Source organism: Ranitomeya variabilis, chromosome 5 (assembly GCF_051348905.1).
Source record: "Ranitomeya variabilis isolate aRanVar5 chromosome 5, aRanVar5.hap1, whole genome shotgun sequence".
In the NCBI taxonomy this organism is placed as follows: Eukaryota; Metazoa; Chordata; class Amphibia; order Anura; family Dendrobatidae; genus Ranitomeya; species Ranitomeya variabilis.
The window spans coordinates 337886412-337913214 of NC_135236.1; the positions used below are offsets into that span (position 1 = coordinate 337886412).

At 41.7% G+C, this 26803-nt stretch overlaps 1 protein-coding gene across 7 annotated transcripts in view; it reads left to right on the forward strand.

The window, feature by feature from the left end:
- PIK3CG (phosphatidylinositol-4,5-bisphosphate 3-kinase catalytic subunit gamma) overlaps positions 1–26803 on the forward strand; it is a 147856-nt gene that overhangs the window by 107124 nt on the left and 13929 nt on the right. For all 7 annotated transcript variants that reach the window (XM_077264771.1, XM_077264778.1, XM_077264775.1 and 4 more), the window contains 3 exons: positions 7938–8084; positions 22049–22139; positions 25988–26118. In XM_077264771.1, coding sequence (XP_077120886.1) covers positions 7938–8084; positions 22049–22139; positions 25988–26118 — 369 coding nt within the window. The remainder of the gene's footprint in view (positions 1–7937; positions 8085–22048; positions 22140–25987; positions 26119–26803) is intronic.

Below are 26803 nucleotides of genomic sequence, written 5' to 3' on the forward strand. Positions count from 1 at the left end.
CAAAGACGAGGACCAATACGCCGATGACGATTAGTGAACTGTTGAGTCTTCTCCTGGGACAACTTCAGATTGTCCACAACCTGTCCCCAAATCCGATGCATCCTATCAACCAGAGCATCCACTCCAGGACAATCCGAAGACTCCAATTGACCGGACGAAAACCGAGGGTGAAACCCTGAATTACAAAAAAATGGAGAAACCAAAGTGGCAGAACTGGCCCGATTGTTAAGGGCAAACTCTGCCAACGGCAAAAAGTCAAGCCAATCATCCTGATCAGCGGACACAAAACACCTCAAGTAAGTCTCCAAGGTCTGATTAGTACGCTCAGTCTGGCCATTAGTCTGAGGATGGAATGCAGACGAAAAAGACAAATCGATACCCATCCTGGCACAGAACGTCCGCCAAAATCTAGACACAAACTGAGTACCCCTGTCAGACACTATATTCTCAGGAATACCATGCAAACGCACCACATTCTGAAAAAATAGAGGAACCAACTCAGAGGAGGAGGGCAATTTGGGTAAAGGTACCAAATGAACCATCTTAGAAAAACGGTCACAAATCACCCAGATGACAGACATCCTACGAGAAACCGGAAGGTCAGAAATAAAGTCCATAGAGATGTGCGTCCAAGGCCTCTTAGGAATAGGCAAGGGCAACAACAACCCACTGGCCCTAGAACAGCAGGGCTTGGCCCGAGCACAAACATCACAAGACTGCACAAACATGCGCACATCTCGAGACAAAGAAGGCCACCAGAAGGACCTAGACACCAAATCCCTGGTGCCAAAAATTCCAGGATGACCTGTCAACGCGGAAGAATGAACCTCCGAGATAACTCTACTGGTCCAATCATCAGGGACAAACAGTCTACCAGGCGGACAGCGATCAGGCCTATCCACCTGAAACTCCTGCAAAGAACGCCGCAGGTCTGGGGAGACAGCTGACAATATCACCCCATCCTTCAGGATGCCGGTAGGTTCGGAATCACCAGGCGAGTCAGGCTCAAAACTCCTAGAGAGGGCATCCGCCTTCACATTCTTGGACCCAGGCAGATATGACACCACAAAGTTAAATCGGGAGAAAAACAACGACCAGCGCGCCTGTCTAGGATTCAGACGCCTGGCCGACTCAAGATAAATTAGATTCTTGTGGTCAGTGAGGACCACCACCTGGTGTCTAGCACCCTCAAGCCAATGACGCCACTCCTCAAACGCCCACTTCATGGCCAGAAGTTCCCGATTTCCCACATCATAATTTCGCTCAGCGGGCGAAAACTTTCGGGAGAAAAACGCACATGGTCTCATTACTGAGCAGTCAGGATCTTTCTGCGACAAAACTGCACCTGCTCCGATCTCTGAAGCATCCACCTCAACCTGGAACGGAAGTGACACATCAGGTTGGCGCAACACAGGAGCGGAAGAAAAGCGGCGCTTAAGCTCTTGAAAGGCCTCCACAGCCGCAGAGGACCAATTAGCAACATCAGCACCCTTTTTGGTCAAATCAGTCAAAGGTTTAGCAATGGCAGAAAAACCCGCTATAAATCGGCGATAGAAATTAGCAAAACCCAAGAACTTTTGCAGACTCTTCAAAGAAGTAGGTTGCATCCAATCACAAATAGCCTGGACCTTGACAGGGTCCATCTCCATAGATGAAGGGGAAAAAATATATCCCAAAAAGGAAATTCTCTGAACTCCAAAACTACACTTTGAGCCCTTTACAAAAAGAGAATTAGCTCGCAAAACCTGAAAAACTCTCCTGACCTGTTGAACGTGAGATTCCCAGTCCTCCGAAAAAACAAGAATATCATCCAAATACACAATCATAAACTTATCCAGATATTCACGGAAAATATCGTGCATAAAGGACTGAAAAACGGAAGGGGCATTTGCGAGACCGAAAGGCATTACCAAATACTCAAAATGGCCTTCAGGCGTATTAAATGCGGTCTTCCACTCATCCCCCTGCTTAATCCGCACCAAATTATACGCACCACGTAGATCAATCTTAGTGAACCACTTAGCCCCCTTTATGCGAGCAAACAGATCAGTCAGTAAAGGTAACGGGTACTGGTATTTAACTGTAATCTTATTCAAAAGTCGATAGTCGATACAAGGTCTCAATGAACCATCCTTTTTACCTACAAAGAAAAATCCTGCCCCTAGTGGAGACAACGAGGGGCGAATATGACCCTTTTCCAAGGATTCTCTGATATACTCCCGCATAGCAGTATGTTCGGGCACAGACAAATTAAACAAGCGACCCTTAGGAAACTTACTACCGGGGATCAATTCAATAGCGCAGTCACACTCTCTGTGGGGAGGGAGAGAATCAACTTTAGGCTCTTGAAAGACATCATAAAAATCTGACAGAAATGCTGGGATCTCAGAGGGAGTAGATGAAGAAATAGGAACCAAAGGTGCATCCCCATGAATACCCCGACATCCCCAGCTCAACACAGACATAGATTTCCAGTCCAAGACGGGATTATGAATCTGTAACCATGGTAATCCAAGCACTAAGACATCATGTAGGTTATATAATACAAGGAAACGAATAATCTCCTGATGGTCTGGGGTAAGACGCATAGTCACTTGTGTCCAATATTGTGGTTTATTGCTAGCCAAAGGTGTAGAATCAATACCCTTCAGGGGAATAGAAACTTCCAACGGCTCCAAATCAAACCCACAACGCTTGGCAAAGGACCAATCCATGAGACTCAGAGCGGCGCCAGAATCCACATAAGCATTCACAGTCACAGATGATAAGGTACAAATCAATGTCACGGACAAAAGAAATTTTGACTGCAAGGTACCTGTAGAAAAAGATTTATCAACCTTTTTATCAACCTTATTTATACGTTTAGAGCATGCTGATATAACATGAGCTGGATCTCCACAGTAGAAGCACAATCCATTTTTGCGCCTGTAATTTTGACGTTCGCCTCTAGACAAAACACGATCGCATTGCATATGCTCTAATGCCTTTTCAGAGGTCACCGCCAAATGGTGCACAGGTCTTTGCTCAGAAGACACCGCCATATGGTGCACAGGTTTTTGCTCAGAAGATACCGCCATATGGTGCACAGATTCTTCCTCAGAAGACCCCGCCATATGGTGCACAGATTTGCGCTCCCGCAAACGCCGATCAATCTGGATAGCCAATTTCATGGCATCATTCAGACCTGTAGGCACAGGGAACCCCACCATGACATCCTTCACGGCATCAGAGAGACCTTCTCTGAAATTAGCTGCTAAAGCGCACTCATTCCATTTAGTAAGCACCGACCATTTACGGAATTTCTGGCAGTGTATCTCAGCTTCATCTTGCCCTTGGGAAAGAGCTATCAAGGCTTTCTCAGCCAAAATCTCCAAATTAGGCTCTTCATAAAGCAACCCCAAAGCCTGAAAAAACGCATCTACATTTAACAACGCAGGATCCCCTGGCGATAATGCAAATGCCCAACTTTGTGGGTCGCCGCGCAGTAGAGAGATAACAATTTTAACTTGTTGAGTATGATCACCAGCAGAGTGAGATCTCAGAGACAAAAACAATTTGCAATTTTCCCTGAAACTCAAAAACCGGGATCTGTCTCCGGTAAAGTATTCAGGCAGAGGAATCTTAGGTTCAGACATTGGAGCACGTATAACAAAATCTTGTAGGTTCTGTACTTTTGTCGCAAGGTTATTCAAACCTGCAACTAAACTCTGTGAATCCATGATTCAAATGGGTGTAACCCAAGCATTCAGAGGTTAAGAGGAGAGGAGAAAAAAAAAGGCTGAAGACTGCAGTTTAAGCAAGGAATACAAATGAGCAAACTAAGGTGCACTTTCAAACACAGAAAAAAAAAAAAAAAAAAACCTTTTCTCCTCCTTCCTGCTTTAGTGCATATTTTAACACATAGATTTTTTACGGTCCGGCCAAACTGTTATGGTTACCCCAATGACCAGGGGAATAAAAATACAAAACGGACTAGCTCTCGGGTGATGGAAACTAAGGTCGACCGTGACCTGAACCTGACCCAACACTTACAGTAGCCGGGGGATGTACCTACGATGCCCTTGACACCACGCGCCAGCCGGAGATCTAACTACCCCTATAAGAGGAATATACAGGCCTGCCTTACCTCCAGTGAGGAACCCCAAAAGATGATAGTAGGCCCCCACAGATATTGACGGTGAGTTCAGAGGAAATGACATACGTAGGATGAACAGCAGATTTAGCACAGTGAGGTCCGCTTACTAGATAGCAGAAGGACAGGAAAGTGTTACTTCACGGTCAACCTAAAAACACTATTCAAAAACACCATCCAGAAACTACTTTAAACTCCAGTGACAACTCATGCCACTGGAGTAGTAATTTTCTGTCCACAAGAGCTTCCAGCACTGAAAGGTCACATTGCAGATAGCTGGACAAAAATAGCAAAACAAGAAACAAAAATTCAACTTAGCTGAACTGGGACTTGAAGCAGGTGAATGCAACAGAATGCTACCAGCACATTGTTGGCCGGCATATGACTAACAGCCAAGCAGCCTTAAATAGGAAACTCCCCTAGAGGGTGGCGACAGGTAATCAGAGATGGAGGAAGGCACATAAGAGACACTACCATAACAGACCACCGGGGGAGTCCACAAACCGAATTCACAACAGTAGCCTAAGTCTATTTTTTTGCAGGATCCTGCATTTTCGAAAATCGACGGATTTCGACGTGAGACAAAAGACGGAAGTGTGAAAGTAGCCTAAGTAGTGTATAGGCAGTACGCAGCAGTCCCCTCCATTGGGTAGTGTCTGCTGCTGAGTAATGGCCTTCATGTCAGATTGAAATGAATGAACTGCAGTATATAGGGCTGCTGTGTTCTGCCACTTAGTTCTGTCCGCTGCCAGAGAGGTTTTCAGCTGATCGGTGTCTTGGACCTTCAATGATCTCATATTCAGATAGGTCATCAATTTTTAAGTCCTGGATAACCTATTTAACAGTTTATTGAGCACATGGCTCTAGAAGCACAAGCTGGGCACTATGTATTGAGCACAAAATTGGCATATTTACAATTTTCACCATGAAACATCCACTGTGTACTTTCTGAAAAATGTCAACGGAGGCAAAATACTCACTACATTCCTAGGTTAATTTCTTGAGTGTAATTTGCAAATTGGAGTAAGTTTTGGGATATTTTTGCTATTTTGGCACATTAATGACACTACAAATGGTATCCACAAACCACTCCAGGTATCCACAAACCACTCCAGGAAAATCTGCACCCTAAAAGCCCAATAGCGCTTTTTCTCTTCTGGGACCTGATGCGTGCCCAAACATAAGTGTATGAACATGTGTAGGGTAATAGCATAGTTGGGAGAAATGGCGTAATAAATTGCAGGGAATTTTATTTTTTTAGCTATTGAAAAATTTAAAAAATTTATCTAAATCTCCTTATTGATGCAACAAATGTAATTTTTACTTTTCAGAAAGCTTAATGGTAAAGAAATCAGTGATACACTTTTGGGGTGAAAATGTACACCCCTAGATGAATTCACCGAGGCTTTTAGTCCTAAATAGGGTCTCTTTGTTGGTTTTCTGCTGTTTTGGTACTTCGGGGGGGGGCTCTGCTAATGGGGCCTACAAATCTTTCCTCCCAAATTTGCCCTTCAAAAGTTAAATTGCATTTCTTCCCTCTCATACATGTACGCATTCTGTATATACTGTATCTGTATATTCAAGTTTTACATATCTTTTCATACTGCATACACTATTTTACTTATTCTATTTTGTTCACATATCTCATATATATATATATATATGTATATAAAAATATAAATACAGCTCTGACAAAAATGAAGAGACTGCTGCAAAATGTTCAGTTTGTCAGATTTTTCTATTTATAGGTACATTTTTGAGTAAAATGTAAATTGTTCTTTTAGTCTATAAACTTCTGACAACGTCTCTGAATTTCCAAGCAATACATTTTGTATTTTTTCTGAAAAAGAAAAATGGTCAAAATTTAAAAAAAAAAACAGTGCTTTCAGACCTCAAATAATTTAAAGAACACAAGTTCATAATCATTTAGAAACAACAATACTAATGTTTTAACTCAGGAAGAGTTCAGAAATCAATATTTTGTGGAATAACCATGATTTTTAATCATAGCTTTCATGCGTCTTGGCATGCTTTTCACCAGTTTTTCACACTGCTTCTTGCACAAAAATGTAAGCAGTTCTTCTTTGTTTGATGGCTTGTGACTATCCATCATCCTCTTGGTTACATTCCAGAGGTTTCAACGGGGTTCAGGTCTGGCCATGATCTTAATATACAGTATATTATGTTACAACCCCACCTCACCTCAATTTTATTATTGTTGAGTTTTTCTTTATTGATTTTATTCTCTATAATTTGTTAAATAACAAAAATTAGAATTTTATTAAATATATAGTTGTGTAACATATTTATAGGTTTCATAATGTGACCCATGTTCAATTGTAAAAATTGGGCTCTGTCAGAAAGGTGAACACAGGCTTCTATGGTAAAGGGTTAGTATAGGAAAATATTTCTTTAAATAATACTACACATTTATACACAATTTGAGGAGATTTACCTATTATTCTTGTTAGGTGTCGAGTTCCTGCCGCTGCACAGGGGGAATCTCGAACCATGTCCTCTGTGGTCTCCTATTCTTCCCCAGCCAAAGAGAAGCCTGCTCAGCAGAGACATCGGTCCCAGCGTTTGGCTCAAGCTGATACTGTGCTGGTTACAGCTGCCATCCCAGGTTCAGCCATTGTAACCAGCATTGATCAGAGGCGAGCAGACGCCCCAGAGACTGTCCTGCTTTTTGTCTACTGAGCATGCCCGTGGGACGACCTCTCATTAGAGGCCGAAGGTCACATGCTCAGGTCCTGTAGCGGCACTGGGAAGGTCCCGGAAGGCTGCATGTATAACTGTTCGCATGGCCGCTCGGCCATGGGCTAGTATAAACCTAATATTGTGCGTGTGTATGTTATCTAGTGAAAGCTCCTAATGATCCCTTTCCCTAGTTTTGTATATGGTTGGGTGTTTGGAGCTGACTAGCGACAGATAGTGCAATCCAGCACAAAAGTACGAAATACTGCGTAATTTCAGCAGCGTTTGCAACTAGGGCGCAGGCCCTACTTAGGGTGGTTAGTGGCATCTGCCAGAGCGGTGCTGTACGCACTCAGTGCGCTAAATCACTATTTATTTTTCCCCTGGCACCGCAGTTGCAGCGTAGAGTGCTAGTCGGTCTAGAGGGACCCCGTGTCCTTGGAGCAGAGTCCTGTGACCAAACACTAGTATTCACTCTGCGATATTGCGGCCCTGTGACTCAACAGGGTTCACCTCCTTACATATCGGGTGAAGCTAACCTGTGTGTGTTCACATTATACCGCCATATACTGTACGCCATTACCGAGCAGCAGGTGTCATCTCTGCACGGTGGACCCTAGGCTGCGAACGCACCTTTTATCTTCCTTAATATTATTTGGTGCGTTCCACCAGCCCTAACAATTCTATTGATATCATCTACCAACACCGTGAGGAAATAGGATGAATGCTGCTTTCATACTGTGTGAAGTCCCAGTACCGCACTTATTCCCCATCTGACAGCCTTTTCCCCAGGTACCACTGTAGATTTCCACAGATAAGAAATCAGAGACCTTTGGGAAGTGCTCCAGGGAGAAACAGAGCAACTCCCTATATGTGGTGATGAGTGGATGAGATGCCACTGATAGTTTCTCATTGTCTTTCTCACAATAGACAAGGGGCAGGATGTGGATGACCTCATAGGCAGCACATCCATCGCCTCCTTTCTAAGATTAGGAGACATAATATTCTAATATGGCTAACTCTACAGTATATTTCAGATTTGCTAATTAGAAATTAGACATAATTAATAAGTTAATATGAAACACCGTATATTTTTTTTTTACAACAGGTAGAAAAATGTAAAGTAATGGCCTCAAAGAAGAAGCCACTGTGGCTGGAATTTAAATGTGCGGACACAACTGCATTGTCCAATGAGACTATAGGAATCATTTTCAAGCATGGAGATGACCTTCGGCAAGATATGCTCATTTTACAGGTAACATTTGAATTACCAAGGCTTATTTCACATCACTTAGTGATGAGCGAATATACTCGTTACTCGAGATTTCCCGAGCACGCTCGGGTGTCCTCCAAGTATTTTTTAGTGCTCGGAGATTTAGTTTTCCTCACTTCAGCTGAATGATTTACATCTGTTAGCCAGCTTGATTACATGTGGGGATTCCCTAGCAACCAGGCAACCACCACATGTACCTATGCTGGCTATCAGATGTAAATTATTCAGCTGCGGCGATGAAAACTAAATCTCTGAGCACTAAAAAATTCTCTGAGGACACCCGAGCATGCTCGAGAAATCTCGAGCAACGAGTATATTCGCTCATAACTACTGACACGTCTACGATAATGAATATTTCTATAAAAAAAACTGCATGTGACATTACTGGACACGGAGTACTCTTTTCTCTATTCTTAAAGGGAATCTGTCACCACATTTGACTAATCTAAACTATTACTATGGGCATACAGATTATAGACTGCTGAGAAGAGTGATGCCTGTGTGTCTCATATCAGATGCGTTGTTGCTGAGAAATCATCTTTTAACACTTTGTTAATGACCTTTTCTAGGCTCTGAGGAGGACGCTGCCTAGAAGATAACTCTGCCTCCAGAGGTTGTTTTACATGAAGGGGAGTTACCAGTGTGATGTGTAGTGGTTACCAGTGTGATGTGTAATGGTTACCAATATGATGTGTAATGGTTACCAGTGTGATGGGTAATGGATACCGGTGTGATGTGTAATAGTTACCAGTGTCGTTCTCTGCTCTCCTGATCTCACTACAGAGCTGTGTGACTATAAGGGCTCATACCCATCACCGTTGGTCCTATTTCGGTCCAGAAAAGTCCTATGAGTCTCTTGCAACTGTCAAGCAATTTTCATGCAAGTACAAGCCGATTTTAACCCCTTTCTGACAATTTTCCTTATAATACGTTCATGTGCCCTGGGCCTATCTGACCGGGGATGTATTATTACTGCATGGCAATTGCCATGTGTGTGAGCAATAATGCTGCAATCGAAAGTTATCACAGCATTCTGGGAGCCGGCAGAGGGCTGACAGACCCTCTACTTTTGGATCGGAGACCTCGCAGCGTGGCTTGGGGTCCCAGTTGTTGCCATGGTGACGATACCATACCATAGCTAGGAAACTTGCTGATCATGTGCAGTGCATGATCAGCAAGTTTCTGTGTCAGTGCAGAGCTGACAGTTTTGCAGTCTGTACAAGCGATCAGCCTGCAAAAAATGATTGTCCCATAGTTAGGGACAAAGTAAAAAAGTTAAAAAATAATAATAATTTTTAAATAATTTTACAAATATTAAAAAAGAAAAGATATTGTATCAATAAATATTTGTATGAAAAAAACAATAAAAGTACACATATTTGGTATCACTGCATCCGCAACGACCCAACCTATAAAACTGTCCCACTAGTTAAACCCTTTAGTGAATGCCATAAAAAAGTAAATAAAAAAACAAGGCAAAAAACAATGGTTTATCATCATACTACAGAACAAAAAGTGGAGTAAAACGCGATGAAAACAACGGATATAAATAAATATGGTACTGCTGAAAACGTCATATTTTTCTGCAAAAAAACAAGTCACCATACAGCTCCATCAGTGGAAAAATAAAAAAAGTTATAGCTCTCAGAATAAAGCAATGCAAAAATAATTATTTTTTCTATAAAATAGTTTTTATTGTATAAAAGCGCCAAAACGTAAAGAAACTACATAAATGAGGTATCGCTGTAATCGTACTGACCCGAAGGATAAAACTTCCTTATCATTTTTACCACATATGGAACGGCATAACCCCCCCCCAAAAAAAAAAAATCCTGAATTGCTGATTTTTGTTCATTCTGCCTCCCAAAAATCGGAATAGAAAACTATCAAAAATGTCATGTGCCTGAAAATGCTACGAATAAAAACGACAACTCATCCTGCAAAAAACAAGCCCTCACATGACTCTGTGGGCCATAATATGAAAAATTATAGCTCTCAAAATGTGATTCAAAAACAATTCTTTGCAATAAAAAGTGTCTTTTAGTGTGTGACAGCAGACAAACATAAAATCCCGATATAAATCTGGTATTAATGTAGTCGCCCTGACCAGGAGAATAAATTTGCCTAATCACTTATACTGCATGAGGAATGGCGTAAAAAATAAATAAAACCAATTCATGACCTGCTGTTGATTTTTTTCATTCTGCCTCCCAAAAATCGCAGTAAAGCTTGGCGCACATTTATCCTGCGCTGAGTTCTTACACCTGGATTTCCATGTAAATCTCTGAAATAAGCGATTCAGACGGAACCTCTGGCGGAAGATTCCTTATAATGAGGCAGATGGAGGCACTGTGGACGCTGTCTGACCTGTGATCTGGCGGTATCCGTCTTTTTAGGATTGCATAAAAGTGCTGTCTGCCACAGTTTTGTGCACTTCTGAAAAGAAGGACACCGCTGAATAGAGGCCAGACGGAGTCCAGAGTAACTCTGCTGCCTCATTATAGTGAATGGATCCATCGCGGGTGTCATCTGAATCACGTCACTCAGAGATTTAGATGGAAACCTCAAAGTAAGTGGTCAGCGTAGCGCACCGGATAAATGTGATCCCAAACATTATGTAAAATGTTCCCAATAAAAGCCTCAACTCAATCTACAAAAACCAGCAAGTCCCCACTCAGGTCTGTGATCTGTTAATGGAACTATAGGGGGCTTCCACATTACTGGTGGCACAAAGTCTCTGGAAAAGCAAAATGGCTCCTCACCCTTCAAAAGAAATTCAGCAAATTCTGCGCTCCCAAATCCAAATGTCCCCCTCCCTTCTAAGCCCCACAGTGTATCTAAACCACATTTAGCACCCACATGTTTATCATTTCTGTAGTGATGAGAGCCCGCCTAATTTACAGGTGCGTGTCTCCAGAAGCACGGGCTGGGCATAACGTGCTGATGACTGCAACGTACTGGTCACTACAGTGTACTGGTCACTACAGTGTACTGGTCACTACAACGGCATTTTGCAATTTTCACTCAGCAACATTCATTGTTGCTTGTTTCTGGAAAATACCCATGGAGTCAAAATCAACACTACACGTGTACATAAATTCCCGTAGGAGTATAGTTTCCAAAATTGTTACTTGAGGGGGGATTCTGGTCTTCTAGCAATGAGGGGCTAGGAAAATCTGCACTCCAGGAGGCAAATAGCGCTCTGTTCCTCCCGAGTCTCTCTGTATGGCTAAGTAGTACTGTACAGCCACATATTGGGTATTGCCACATTCATTAGAAATTGTGGGACACATTTTGGTGCCATTTTTACCCACATCTTATGTGAAAATGTAAAATCTGGGGCTAAAACAAAATTTTGGTGGTAAAACTGTAGTTATTTTTTCTTCACTGCCCAATGGTATAAAATTATGTGACACACCTGTGGTGTCAATATGATCACTGCACTCCTAGATTAATTCATTGAGAGGTGTAGTTTGTAAAATGGGGTCACTTATGGGGGGTTCTCCTGTTCTGGCACCTCATGGGCTCATGAGACCTGCAAACCATAACAGTAAAATCTGGCGCTCCTTGACTTCTGATCTTTGTACTGTGCCTGAAAAATATTTCACGATTTACATGTAGGGTATGGCGCACTCAGGAAAAATGGACCTCAGTTTGTTGTAAAATAATTTCCTATTAGCCCTTAGAAAAATTAAAATCTTGAGGTTTAAACAACATTTTAGTAGTAAAATGTAATTTATTCTTTCTTCACCGCTCCGTGGTGTAAAATTCTGTGAGGCACATGAGGTGTCAGTATGATCACTGCACCCCTAGATGAATTCATTTAAGTGTAGTTTGTAAAATGAGCTCACATATAGGGGGTTTCTGTTGGTCTGGCACCTCAGGGGCTTTGCCAATGTAACATTGCACCCTCAAACCTTTTCAGCAAAATCTGAACTCCAGTATGGCTCCTCTTCTGTTTTGAACTTTGCAGTGTGCCTCAAACGTAGTATTCCCCCACATATGGTGTATTGGCGTACTCCGAAGAAATTGCACTACAAATTATTTGGTGCAGTTTCTCCTGTTACCCTTATGAAAATGCAAAATTTCGGTCTAAAATATAATTTTTGTGAGGAAAATGTGATTTTATTATTTTCACGGCTCAACGTTATAAAATTCTGTGAAGCACCTGGATATTTAAGATGCTCACCACACATCTAAATACATCCCTTGAGGGGTCTACTTTCCAAAATGGAGTCACTTGTGGGGGGTTTTCACTGTTTAGGCACATCAGGGGCTCTCCAAATGGGACATGACATCCGCTAATGATTCCAGGAAATATTGCATTCAAATAGTCAAATGATGCTCCTTCCTTTCCGAGCTATGCTGTGTGCCCAAACAGTAGTTTTCTCCCTCATCTTGAGTATTGGCATACTCAGGAGAAACTGCACAACAAATTGTATGGTGCAATTTCTCCTGTTACCCTTATGAAAATGCAAAATTGTGTGCTAAAAACATATTTGTGGGGCAAATTTGATTTAGTTTATTTTTACGGCTCAACGTTATAAATGTCTGTGAAGCCTCTGAGGGTTCAATGTGCTCACCACATATCTAGATAAGTTCCCAGAGGGGCCTAGTTTCCAAAATGGTGTCACTTGTGGGGGGATTTTCACTGTTTGCGCAGGAGTGCGATCCCCATGTCCTTTAAAAACCTGGCAATTCATCTGCCGTACACAGTAAAATCACAGCGTGACCCAACAAAATAGATATAAATATGTCAGTGACATATATAATTAGTACAGTGGTTGTTTAGCTTACTGTACATGTATTTTTTTACATACTAAATTATTTTCTGAAAAAATGGCATGGTATCCCCCGACATTTTATTAACTAGCAGACGGAAAGCGGACCTCTGGGGGCAGATGTTTATAGCCAGGGATGGGGGTAATACCCATGCAGCTTCCAGGCTATTAATATCAGCTCACATCTATATACTTAGCCTTTACTGGTTATTAAAATGGGGGACCCGCCGAAAAAAAAATGACATAAGGTCCTCTTACAATTAATTACCAGCAAAGGCTAGGCAGACAGCTGCAGGATGATATTAATAGCCTAGGATGGGGCCATGGATATTGGCTCCCTCCAGGACTGAAAACATCAGCTCTCAGCCATCCCAGAAAAGGCTCATCCATAAGATGCTCCAATTTTGGCACTTAGCCTCGCTATTGGTTCTTGCCCTGGTTCGGTGGCAAGAGGGGTGGTAGTTAGGGGATTGATGTCACCTTTGTATTCTCAGGTGACATCAAGCCCAAAGGTTAGTAATGGAGCGGCGTCTATAAGTTTAGCACATGTTTTGACAAGTTACAGAAGAAGTAATCAGGCTCCTTGCATCTTCTCGCCCGACCACTTGCACAAGTGACCCCATTCCGTCACATCTCTTCCAGTCCCTTTCCCCTGCTGTCACCTCTCACCTAGCAAAAATATTCAACCTCTCTCTCTCTTCCGGTGACTTTCCCTCCTCATTTAAGCATGCCATCATACATCCATTACTTAAAAACCCATCCCTCAATCAAAACTGTGCCGCTAATTATAGACCGGTCTCTAATCTTCCCTTCATCTCTAAACTCCTCAAACGCCTGGTCCACTCCTGTCTCATCCGCTATCTCTCAGATATCTATCTTCTTGACCCTCTTCAATCTGGTTTCCGCTCTTTACACTCTACTGAAGCTTCCCTCACTAAAGTCTCTAATGACCTACTAACAGCAAAATCTAATGGTCACTACTTCATGCTAGTTCTGTCGGATCTCTCTGCAGCATTCGATACTGTGGATCATCAGCTCCTCCTCACTATACTCCGCTCCTCTCTACTGGTTCTCCTCCTATCTCTCTGCCCACTCCTTCACTGTATCTTTTGCTGGTTCCTCCTCCTCTCCCCTTCTCCTTACTGTTAAGGTTCCTCAAGGATCAGTCCTAGGCCCCCTCCTCTTTGTATACCACCCCTATTGGACAAACAATCAGTAGATTTGGTTTCCAGTACCATCTCTATGCTGATGACACCCAAGTATACACTTCTTCTCCTGATATCACGCCTGCCTTTTTAGAAAACACCAGTGATTGTCTTACCGCTGTCTCTAACATCATGTCTTCCCTCTATCTGAAACTGAACCTGTCAAAAACTGAACTCCTCGTGTTCTCTCCCTCTACTAACCTACCTTTGCCTGACATTGCCATCTCCGTGTGTGGTTCCACCATTACTCCCAAGCAACATGCCCACTGCCTTGGGGTCATACTTGATTCTGAGCTTTCATTCACCCCCACATCCGATCACTGGCTCTCTCTTCTTATCTGCATCTCAAAAACATTTCTAGAATTCGCCCTTTTCTTACTTTCGACTCTGCAAAAACTCTCACTGTTTCACTCATTCATTCTCGTCTGGACTATTGTAAACCTCTCTTAATCGGCCTCCCTCTTACCAAACTCTCCCCCCTCCAATTTGTCCTGAATGCTGCTGCCAGGATTATATTCCTCGCCAAACGTTATACCGATGCCTCTACCCTGTGCCAGTGATTACACTGGTTACCCATCCACTCCAGAATCCAGTACAAAACTATTACCCTCATCCACAAAGCACTCCATGGCTCAGCATCATCCTACATCTCCTCCCTGGTCTCAGTCTACCACCCTTCTCATGCCCTCCATTCTGCTAATGACCTGAGGTTAGCATCCTCAATAATCAGAACCACCCACTCCCGTCTCCAAGACTTTTCACGTGCTTCGCCAATTCTTTGGAATGCACTACCCAGGTTAATATGATTAATCCCCAATCCCCACAGTTTTTAGCATGCGCTAAAAACGCATTTGTTCAGACTGGCCTACCGCCTCAACGCATTAACCTAACTAACCCTGTGTGGCCCATTCAAAAAACTTAAACCATAATCAAGTTCCTCGCATCATGTTCTCATTCACGTTATGCAGTTAATAGCCCTCTGTGTCTGTACTGTTACATACTTAGGCTGTTAACTGGTTCATGCAGCTTTACATGAACACCCGAGCCTTACACTATGGCTGGTCCGAGCAACGAAAGCAATTGTTACCATCCACCTCTCACGTCTCCCCTTTTCCCTCATAGTTTGTAAGCTTGCGAGCAGGGCCCTTATTTCTCTTGGTATCTATTTTGATCTGATTTTTGTTATGCTGTAATGTCTATTGTCTGTACAAATCCCCTCTATAATTTGTAAAGCGCTGCGGAATATGTTGGCGCTATATAAATAAAATATTTATTATTATTATTGTTATGTTTTAAATTCAAGTAAACAATATGGGTTGTTATAGTTTATGAAGGTCATGTATTTATTTGGTGTTGTGTCGGAAAATTGTAAGATATTATGGTTGATAATCTAGACATATATCTGTATAGATTACATTTGGATAGGCCGCATTTAAAATTACCGGTGATAGACAGCCAAGAATTATGAGCGCGAACCGTTTCACAAACTAGGCTGAGGGAGAGCATGTCTTCAATTGATCTGACCTGGCGTGCAGAATGTCTTACTCATGCATCAATATATTGGCCAGTTTGTCAACTTGAAACAGAATTGGCAAGTTCTTATTGAAAATATAAGTAATAGCCTGATAATCAGTGCTAAAGGAAGTTACAAACGTAACGGTATCTGATTTGTTGCATAGTCGCAAGAATGTATTATTAATGAGATCATGCCATGATTTAGAAGCTGCTATATTTTGACCCCGAGTTAAAGTAGTTTGTATTCCCAAAGTGAGAGTCTTTTGTTGATGTTAGCACATTCCAGTTCAAAGGAGAAATAATCGGAGCAGGCACATCGAGCGCTGACGTACTCACCCACCGGTAAGTTTCTAAACACATGCTGCGGATGGCAGCTGGTAGCATGTAAAACTGAGTTGCGACCTGTAGGTTTTTCTATATAATCTCGTATGGATTCCATTTGTAATAGAATTGCCTGTAAGATAGATATCAAGAAATCACGTATGTATACCCGAGAAAGCCACCGTAGACCACAAATTTAACGTGTCGTTGTTCAAAAAAAGGAGACAAATCTGAGCAATCGGATATACTGCGGTTAGACCAGATGAATAGGAGGTCATTGATGTATTTACTATACCATATAATGTTGGAATTAAATGGATTGGTTGGTAGATATATCACTTGTGGTCCAGCGGTGTCCACACTATGCAGTGATGAGGCAGTGACCCAGGAAAGTTCAAAGTAAAACGTAGTTTTAATGTCCAAACTTACAAACAAAACACAACAGTATCCTCTGGATCGCACCTGGGAAACAAGACAGTCCATAAATGCGTCCGGTTGCCAAGGGCGACTGCAGCACCATATCACACAGCGGGGTGCCAGGAGTTCGTTCTGCTTGGCTCTGAGTTCCCTCACACAGGCTGAGCTTTTGCAGAGCTGACTGCCCTGCTTGCTGCAAACTCCAACATGGACACACCCAACCATCTGCTGCAAAGGTTTTTACAAAAGAACCTGTGGCCTTTGGCCACATGGAAAACCCGGGGCCTGGAAGGAAATGGACTGCCCCACTGCCATCCTGTAGTCCATTTGAAAAATAAAAGCCCAGAACAGGTTTTCTGATATCTACCCTGGACACATAGCATGCCCAAGACCAATACTCACTTTTATTTTGCATTGCAATCACAGCTATGCCTGTGACTGCAATTAACTCCCACGGCCTCCATATGCTTCTTTGCACATCCTGGGGGACACATAGCGACCCTGGCATATAACACCTGTCACTGCCTCACACACTGTCTTCTCCCAAAAGGTCATATATAAATTGGCCTGTGAAGGTGAAAAGATGACTCCCATTGGACATCCTAGTATCTGTAAGAAAAAAACATTGTTGAATGAGAAATTGGTATTGGTAAACAAAAAAGAAACAACATGTAAGGTAAAGTCAATAGTTGATGCTGAATGGACACTATACTTGTATAGATGGTATGTCACAGCTTCCAGAGTCTGTTTATGAGGAATGCTGGAATAAAGGACTGCCACATCACTGGTGGTAACCCAATTGTGAGTAGGACCCCATTGCAATTTATCCGAGATGGTTAGTAAATCTTTGGTGTCCTTAATATGGCTTAACGTAGTTGACACCAGTGTTTGAAGCAGATTATACAGCCACCAGGAGAGATTCTCAGCAGATCTGCATGAAAATCTGCCTCCAGAGCTTATTGTAAATGAAAAGAGGTGTTACCAGTGTGATGTGTAATGAGCACTCTGCTCTCCTGATCTCACTACAGACCTGTGTGTGATTATACCTGACACATCTACAGGTTCCTCTCCAGGCTTCAGCTTCCATCTCACAGGCAGAAAGGCTTACAATATTGTTGCAATACAGTAGAGCTGTGAGAGTTGCAGCAAATGTGTTTTGAAAGGAGAAAAAGTTCAGTTCTACTGTTATGCGTTAGGCTAGGTTCACATTTCGTTAGTGGGTGATCACTACGTTGCACGGCGAAAATGTCGCAATTAACGCCGTGCAACGGGTCCGTTAGCGCACCCATTGACAGCAATGTTGTTTCTGCCTGAAGCGACAAAGGAAGAAAGGATTCGTTCCGGCTCCAAAATATAAAATTCCAATTCTTTATTAATCCATATTAAAAACACAGGCTGAATAACTCTTCATGGCACGGTAGGAAACGAGCTACGCGTTTCGATCTTAGCAGATCTTTGTCAAAGCTACACATAAATGAACATTTGACTTCATATAGCTACCATCAGCCAATGACCAACTGACCCAAAATCACATGACAGAGAAAGGTCCTGCTGATGTAAAAAATATATATGTACACACATAAAAGCAAAAATCAAGACATTATTACATTTATACAATTATTCAAATATGAACATAATTAAAATAAGCTTTATCTTCAAATATTCATGACACAAAAAATCCTAATAATGATACATCAACTCATTGCGTTTATTAAGCCCTGCAGGGGAGCGAGTGTTCAGGTGATAAATCCAGAACGCCTCCCGCATTAGAAGACAGCATCTGAGATCACCTCCTCGCAAGGATTTATTAACTCGTTCAATACCATATGCACGAAAACCATCTGTGCTACCAGCATGTTGAACATTAAAGTGTCTGGATGCTGCCGACATAGAACGACCTAAATCACCCGACCTCCCTATATCCCGCAAATGCTCCGTGATTCGTACTCTTAATTTACGAGAGGTACAGCCTACGTAAGATAGATTGCATATAGTACAATCTATCTTATAAACTACAAAGGCTGTATTGCAATTGATATATTGCTTTATGTTGAAACACTGAGAAGCCATAGAATCTTTGTATGTCTTGGTAACTAGTGCATGAGCACATGTTATACATCTGTTACCACCACATTTGTAGAAACCCGTATAATTTAACCAGGTTCTACTACTATTTATATGGGTACGGAACATACTTGGTGAAACCCTATTGCCGATAGTCAAAGCTTTCCTAGATATTACATTAATTCCTGTGCTCAAAATTGTGGCCAGACTAGCATCTTCATAGAGAATTGGTAGAAATTTATTAACTATGTTTTTTATCTTATTAAACTGTGAGCTGAACTGAAAACAAACATATGGTTTGCTGTTCCTATCGACAAGCATAGGTGCCGAAGAAGTCAAATTTTTAGGTACAATTAAATTCTCACGTTCCTTTGAAGCAACTATTTTTTGAGCTCTATCAAGCATCCAAGGTGGATAATTACGACGTCTCAATTTACCCGAAGCTACATCAATTTCATTTTTCAAAATATTTGCATTGCTGCAATTACGTTTGATTCTAACGAATTCCCCAACGGGGATAGATTGAATGGTGTGTACCGGATGGCTACTTTCAGCATGTAGTATGGTATTACCACTAAGAGATTTATGGTGAGTCCTCGTCTCAATAATTTGGCCATCATTACCCGTTAAATTCAAATCTAAAAAATCAATTTGTTTTTGTTCACATCTATACGTAAACCGTAAATTATATTCATTTGAATTAAGATAACTAATGAAATCAGGTATGGCAGATACATCGGCGGCCCAAATATTTGTAGCGCGGACCCAGTTGTTTTTTATGTTCATTGCTTTCACTATCTGACAGTCCAAGCCCCTTTCTGTCTTGGTTCCTGCGGCTCAGTGATTTTGGGTATACAGCGCTGGTGTACTTCTTTACAAGATAAAAAACATAGTTAATAAATTTCTACCAATTCTCTATGAAGATGCTAGTCTGGCCACAATTTTGAGCACAGGAATTAATTTAATATCTAGGAAAGCTTTGACTATCGGCAATAGGGTTTCACCAAGTATGTTCCGTACCCATAGAAATAGTAGTAGAACCTGGTTAAATTATACGGGTTTCTACAAATGTGGTGGTATCAGATGTATAACATGTGCTCATGCACTAGTTACCAAGACATACAAAGGTTCTACGGCTTCTCAGTGTTTCAACATAAAGCAATATATCAATTGCAATACAGCCTTTGTAGTTTATAAGATAGATTGTACTATATGCAATCTATCTTACGTAGGCTGTACCTCTCGTAAATTAAGAGTACGTCACGGAGCATTTGCGGGATATAGGGAGGTCGGGTGATTTAGGTCGTTCTATGTCGGCAGCATCCAGACACTTTAATGTTCAACATGCTGGTAGCACAGATGGTTTTCGTGCATATGGTATTGAACGAGTTAATAAATCCTTGCGAGGAGGTGATCTCAGATGCTGTCTTCTAATGCGGGAGGCGTTCTGGATTTATCACCTGAACACTCGCTGCTTAATAAACGCAATGAGTTGATGTATCATTATTAGGATTTTTTGTGTCATGAATATTTGAAGATAAAGCTTATTTTAATTATGTTCATATTTGAATAATTGTATAAATGTAATAATGTCTTGATTTTTGCTTTTATGTGTGTACATATATATTTTTTACATCAGCAGGACCTTTCTCTGTCATGTGATTTTGGGTCAGTTGGTCATTGGCTGATGGTAGCTATATGAAGTCAAATGTTCATTTATGTGTAGCTTTGACAAAGATCTGCTAAGATCGAAACGCGTAGCTCGTTTCCTACCGTGCCATGAAGAGTTATTCAGCCTGTGTTTTTAATATGGATTAATAAAGAATTGGAATTTTATATTTTGGAGCTGGAACGAATCCTTTCTTCCTTTGTCTGTTCAACACCACGCACATCAACGTGGAAGTTCCGTGCACCTGCTGAGGTTGCCTGGTGAGCTGGCTTTTTGTTTTTCTTGTTGTGTTCTGCCTGAAGCGCATCGCTAGCGCTTGCCTTTTTCGGCTCGCGCTAGCGATGTGCTGTTCTTTTGTGGCACGCCTCGGACGCTGCTTGCAGCGTCCGCGGCGCCCCGAGGTCCATTCCCCGCTCTCGCAGATCGGGTATCTGCGAGAGCGGGGACGTTAACGCGACCCCTACAAATACATTGCGTTAGCGCAATCCGCTAGCGCTAAACGGATTGCCCTAACGCAATGTGAACCTAGCCTTAGGCACATGTCAAACACTGGAAATTGTTCCTTTCATTTACAATAAGCTCTGGAGGCAGATTCTCATGTAGATCAGTGTCCGGCCCATAGTCCAGAACAGCTCATTTTCATGTAAGAAAAACATGTATATCTCTGGAATGAAACATCAGATTGCAGATATCAAGGTGTCACTTTATTCAGCTTCTTATGACCTACATGCCTATATAGATGGCTTGGAAGGGCTGATCCTACTGACAGATTCCCTTTAACCACTCCACAAGCAGGTTTACTGAAAAAGTGCTGTAAGGCCATGTGCACACGTTCAGGATTGTTAGCGTTTTTTTCGCGTTTTTTCGCTATAAAAACGTGATAAAAACGCGAAAAAAAACGCTTACATAAGCCTCCTATTATTTACAGGGTATTCCGCATTTTTGGTGCAAATGTTGCGATTTTTTCCGCGAAAAAATCGCATAGCGGAAAAAAAAGCAACATGTTCATTAAAAATGCGGAATTGCAGGGATTCCGCACACCTAGGGGTCCATTGATCTGCTTACTTCCCGCACGGGGCTGTGCACACCATGCGGGAAGTAAGCAGATTATATGCGGTTGGTACCCAGGGTGGAGGAGAGGAGACTCTCCTCCACGCACTGGGCACCATATAAGTGGTCAAAAAATAAGAAATAAAATAATAAACAGTCCTATACTCACCCTCGATGTCTTGCCGCCTCCTCGCACGCTGCCGTTCGGTTTCTGTACCTGGTGTGCGCTGAAGGACCTCGCCGAATGACGTCACTGTCCTGTGATTGGTCGTGAGCGGTCATGTGACCGCTCACGTGACCGTGACGTCACGGGAGGTCCTGTGCGCACAGACCAGCTATACGGAACGGACGCCGGTGAGATGTCTGGGTGAGTATAAGCATTTTTTTATTTTTTTTATTATTTTTAAACATTCTATCTTTTACTATAGATGCTGCATAGGCAGCATCTATAGTAAAAAGTTGGTCACACTTGTCAAACGCTATGTTTGACAAGTGTGACCAACCTGTCAGTCAGTTTTCCAAGCGATGCTACAGATCGCAGGGAAAACTTTAGCATTCTGCAAGCTAATTACGCTTGCAGAATGCTAAAAAAACGCGAAAAAAACGCAAAAAAAACGCAAAAAAAAAAATGCGGATTTCTTGCAGAAAATTTCCGGTTTTCTTCAGGAATTTTCTGCAAGAAATCCGCAACGTGTGCACATACCCTAAATGTCAGCTTTTGTATGTCCATTTGTGTAAGCAGTTCTGCTTGTTTGTTTGTTTTTATGCTTTCCCCTTAACAGCTTGTGATCTTTGGTGTCCCAGAGATTAGAAACTCACCAAACATTAATGGTGCATTGTTTTGATGAAGAAAAATATTTAAATTGGAAAACCCTTGTAATAGGGGAAAGAACATTAATTATCTGTACTGTTCATTTTCTTCAGATACTACGGATTATGGAGTCTATTTGGGAAGGTGAATCATTAGACCTTTGCCTGTTACCCTATGGCTGTATTTCTACCGGAAACAAGATAGGTGAGTGATGAGGCGTGATCGGTAAGTCCATTCTGTGATAGATGTTCTACCTTCTTATGTAATAACTGAATAATATGATGCCTAGGTGGCTGCTTATTCTAAAAGTAGGGACAGTGGCTTCCCACACATAACAGCATGCCGCTATAAAGCCCGTAAGCAGGGGGACCAAATGGTTCCGCCGCTACCTGTCATAACTCCTGTATTAATGTTTGTGCAGGCTATTTCATGCTTTAAAAAGTTGTCATGCATATTTCTATGCATTAAACTTGCGTCTAAAAAACATAATTTTTATTCAAATATATTAAAAATACAAATATTTAACCCTATATACCAGCTGACTACTTGTAATCACACACAAGACAAAAAACACACATATTCATATAATAGGAATAGATGTAACAAAAAACCATAAAGTTGACAGTGGTTAGTCTCACAATACAGTCACATCTATTCCTGTTGTATGTATTTATGCGTTTTTTGTCTTTTGTGTGCTAACAGTCAGCTGGTATATAGGTGGCTTTTTATCCCTACAAGAGTTAAATATTTGTATTTTTAATAAAATGAATAAAAGTTATGTTTTAATAGGCTCACATTTTGCTGCTATACAAGCTTAGCAGTTACAGCTGCCTCTGCTTTCTTTCTAAATATCTTCGATTAGATTTATAAAATAAGTGGAGTAATTTACATTCACTTTATGTTGCATGATTCGTAGTTGATTTCCCAATTCATCCAAAATGTGTTTGTCTATGGGAATTTGATGGTGGTATACCTCGATAGCTGTAATTATGTGGTGCAATGAGACCATAGAATGATAGGAAAGGATCGGACATCTGGAAAATTGCAACTATTGTGAAAATGTTTAATGATCTTGTAACAATTTTCCTTTTTCAACCTAATGTCCATCTTCATTGATACTTGGAAACTGTGAGTAGACTAAGTAAGGTACATCTACAGTACAGACCAAAAGTTTGGACACACCTTCTCATTTAAAGATTTTTCTGTATTTTCATGACTATGAAAATTGTACATTCACACTGAAGGCATCAAAACTATGAATTAACACAAGTGGAATTATATACTTAACAAAAAAGTGTGAAACAACTGAAATTATGTCTTATATTCTAGGTTCTTCAAAGTAGCCACCTTTTGCTTTGGTGACTGCTTTGCACACTCTTGGCATTCTCTTGATGAGCTTCAAGAGGTAGTCACCGGGAATGGTCTTCCAACAATCTTGAAGGAGTTCCCAGAGATGCTTAGCACTTGTTGGCCCTTTTGCCTTCACTCTGCGGTCCAGCTCACCCCAAACCATCTCGATTGGGTTCAGGTCTGGTGACTGTGGAGGCCAGGTCATCTGGCATAGCACCCCATCACTCTCCGTCTTGGTCAAATAGCCCTTACACAACCTGGAGGTGTGTTTGGGGTCATTGTCCTGTTGAAAAATAAATGATGTATAGGAAAACACCGTGTGCACTGCTATCATCTGGTGCAGAGACTATTTACCCAAATCCTTCAGTAAACAGTAAAAGAAGTCTCGCACTCAACGTAAGTATAGATATTTTGCCGATTTATTAGTACTGAAGTACTAATAAATCGGCAAAATATCTATACTTAAGTTGAGTCCGAGACTTCTTTTACTGTTTACTGAAAAATAAATGATGGTCCAACTAAATGCAAACCGGATGGCATAGCATGCCACTGCAAGATGCTGTGGTAGTCATGCTCATTCAGTATGCCTTCAATTTTGAATAAATCCCCAACAGTGTCACCAGCAAAGCACCCCCACACCATCACACCTCCTCCTCCATGCTTCACGGTGGGAACCAGGCATGGAGAGTCCATCCGTTCACCTTTTCTGCGTCGCACAAAGACACGGTGGTTGGAACCAGAGATCTAAAATTTGGACTCATCAGACCATAGCACAGATTTCCACTGGTCTAATGTCCATTCCTTGTGTTCTTTAGCCCAAACAAGTCAGTGATTTCCTAGCAGCTATTTTACCATGAAGGCCTGCTGCACAAAGTCTCCTCTTAACAGTTGTTGTAGAGATGTGTCTGCTGCTAGAACTCTGTGTGGCATTGACCTGGTCTCTAATCTGAGCTGCTGTTAACCTACGATTTCTGAGGCTGGTGACTTGGATAAACTTATCCTCAGAAGCAGAGGTGACTCTTGGTCTTCCTTTCCTGGGGCGGTCATCATGTGAACCAGTTTCTTTGTAGCGCTTGATGGTTTTTGCCACTGCACTTGGGGACACTTTCAAAGTTTTCCCAATTTTTTGGACTGACTGACCTTCATTTCTTACAGTAATGATGGCCACTCGTTTTTCTTTACTTAGCTGCTTTTTTCTTGCCATAATACAAATTCTAACAGTCTATTCAGTAGGACTATCAGCTGTGTATCCACCAGACTTCTGCACAACACAACTGATGGTCCCAACCCCATTTATAAGACAAGAAATCCCACTTACTAAACCTGACAGGGCACACCTGTGAAGTGAAAACCATTCCCGGTGACTACCTCTTGAAGCTCATCAAGAGAATGCCAAGAGTGTGCAAAGCAGTCATCAAAGCAAAAGGTGGCTACTTTGAAGAACCTATAATATAAGACCCTAATTTCCAGCAATGTGTCGCCTAGGTCTTTTGCACACGATCGTATTTTTTAAAAAACTTGTTGCAATATTATTCAGTGAGGCAGTACGGATGAACGATTTTTTTCACTAACTGAATCTGTGTGTGAAAAAAATCAGCATGCACTAGTTTCTTCCATAAATCAGGTGAGACTCGGCCTTTTAAGTCTATGGGTGCATGAAAAAAATTGGGTGCTGTATGGAAATAAACCAAAAAGAGTGAGCGCTCCATGTGAAAAATGTCACAACACATATTCGATGGGGGAGAGGTGTTCAACTCACCTCTGGTAGTTTTACATGCGAGACACAACGCTTATGCTAAGTGGTGAATGACGGCGGTCCTGGTGATGATGCTAAGCGGTGAATGACGGCGGTCCTGGTGCGCTGTAGCTCCTTCCGCCCACTCCTGGCGTCCTGTTCACAAGCCGTGATACAGTGGAAAAAATGATGAAAGGTGGGTGGTGGAAATCCACAGGGCGCCACACCTGATGAAGGGGGTGGATCGTCCCTGAAACGTTGTGTGTGTTGAATAAATCAACTTTTCTTATCTGACCTGGGAGGTTCTGGATTGAGAGCATGGCGTCCCGTGGATATCCACTGCCCACTTTTCATTGTTGTTCACTGGATGCCATATGGCAGCACAGAATAGCATCCGATTTTCCCCAATATATTGCAATTCTGTAATATAGGAATCTGTAGCTGGTCTTGTAAATGATTAAAAGCTACTGCTGTAAAAAAACATATTGCATACGGATGGAGAAAACTCTGACGATTTTCTTATACGGTCAAATGGACCTATCCATACAGAAATGCGTGCTGCAGTTTTAATAAAATCCCTATTTTATCAGCTGCAGATCTACCTTTTCTCTGAATGCTGGGCTCTGTATAAACATCCCCCCACTTCTGATTGGCAACTTTCTACCTTTGCACAGTGTACACAGAAATCTGCCAATCAGTGGTGGAGGCATGCTTATACAGAACTCATGAGTATGGAGGACTACATGGCAGCATGGTTATTAGTCCTGTAGGGATAATCTCCTGCTGATAAAACAATGATTTTATAAAACACTACAGCAAACATCCCGGTAAGTGATAAATCTCTGGAATCAGGGTCTCTGCCCCTACATTGTGCTGCTCTCGGATTAGGTGACAGAAACCAGGTGACAGATTCTCTTTAATTCATGTACAGATCAATTATGTTTGTCCTCTAAATCTCCCCTTTTAGGAATGATTGAAATTGTCAAAGATGCGACGACCATCGCTCAGATACAGCAGAGTACAGTGGGAAACACTGGTGCATTTAAAGATGAAGTTCTAAGTCAGTGGCTAAAAGAGAAATGTCCACTTGAAGATAAGGTATATTGTTATAATGGTTATGTAGAGGTAAAGTTTGTGTGTTGTGTCTGTTATTGAAATGGCTGGGACAAGATAGTAATCGTAGTGGCAAATTATCTATATCTATAAGTCATTATCAGCATCCATGATAAGGCTCCACAGTCTTTACTCCACATTCAGCAATTTTACATTAACAAATAAATAAAAATGAACTATCAAACACAAAAGGGTAAGCCAGAATGCATGAGGCTAGTGACTATAGATACATATTAGAAATGGCACGTGTGCAAATTGTAAGAATGAAGATGGCAGTAACTGTCTTCAGCAAAAGTAATGGCTTGCAAAACTTATATGGAAAATATGCGAATAGCAAACTTGCATTTATGCAACCGCCGCTCCCAGCACCAGCACCAGACAATCTTTCAAGCTGTGAGGCTTCACAATTCTGCAGTCATATAGAGTGACCTCAGACTTGAGCTCTAAGCCTGCACAACACCTTTTAGGGAACTTTAAGGGAACTTAAAGGGAATCAACACTCTTATGTTGTTGATTCTCCGGTGCCAAAATCAGGTGGTCATGTAACTGCAAGTATATGATTTACATTCTTCCAGACACATTCCAACTAGACGTATCCGGTCCCATCAATGCATTTTCGTGCACATCTAGTCGGCAAGTGACCACATGTACGCATATAGCATACTTGCAG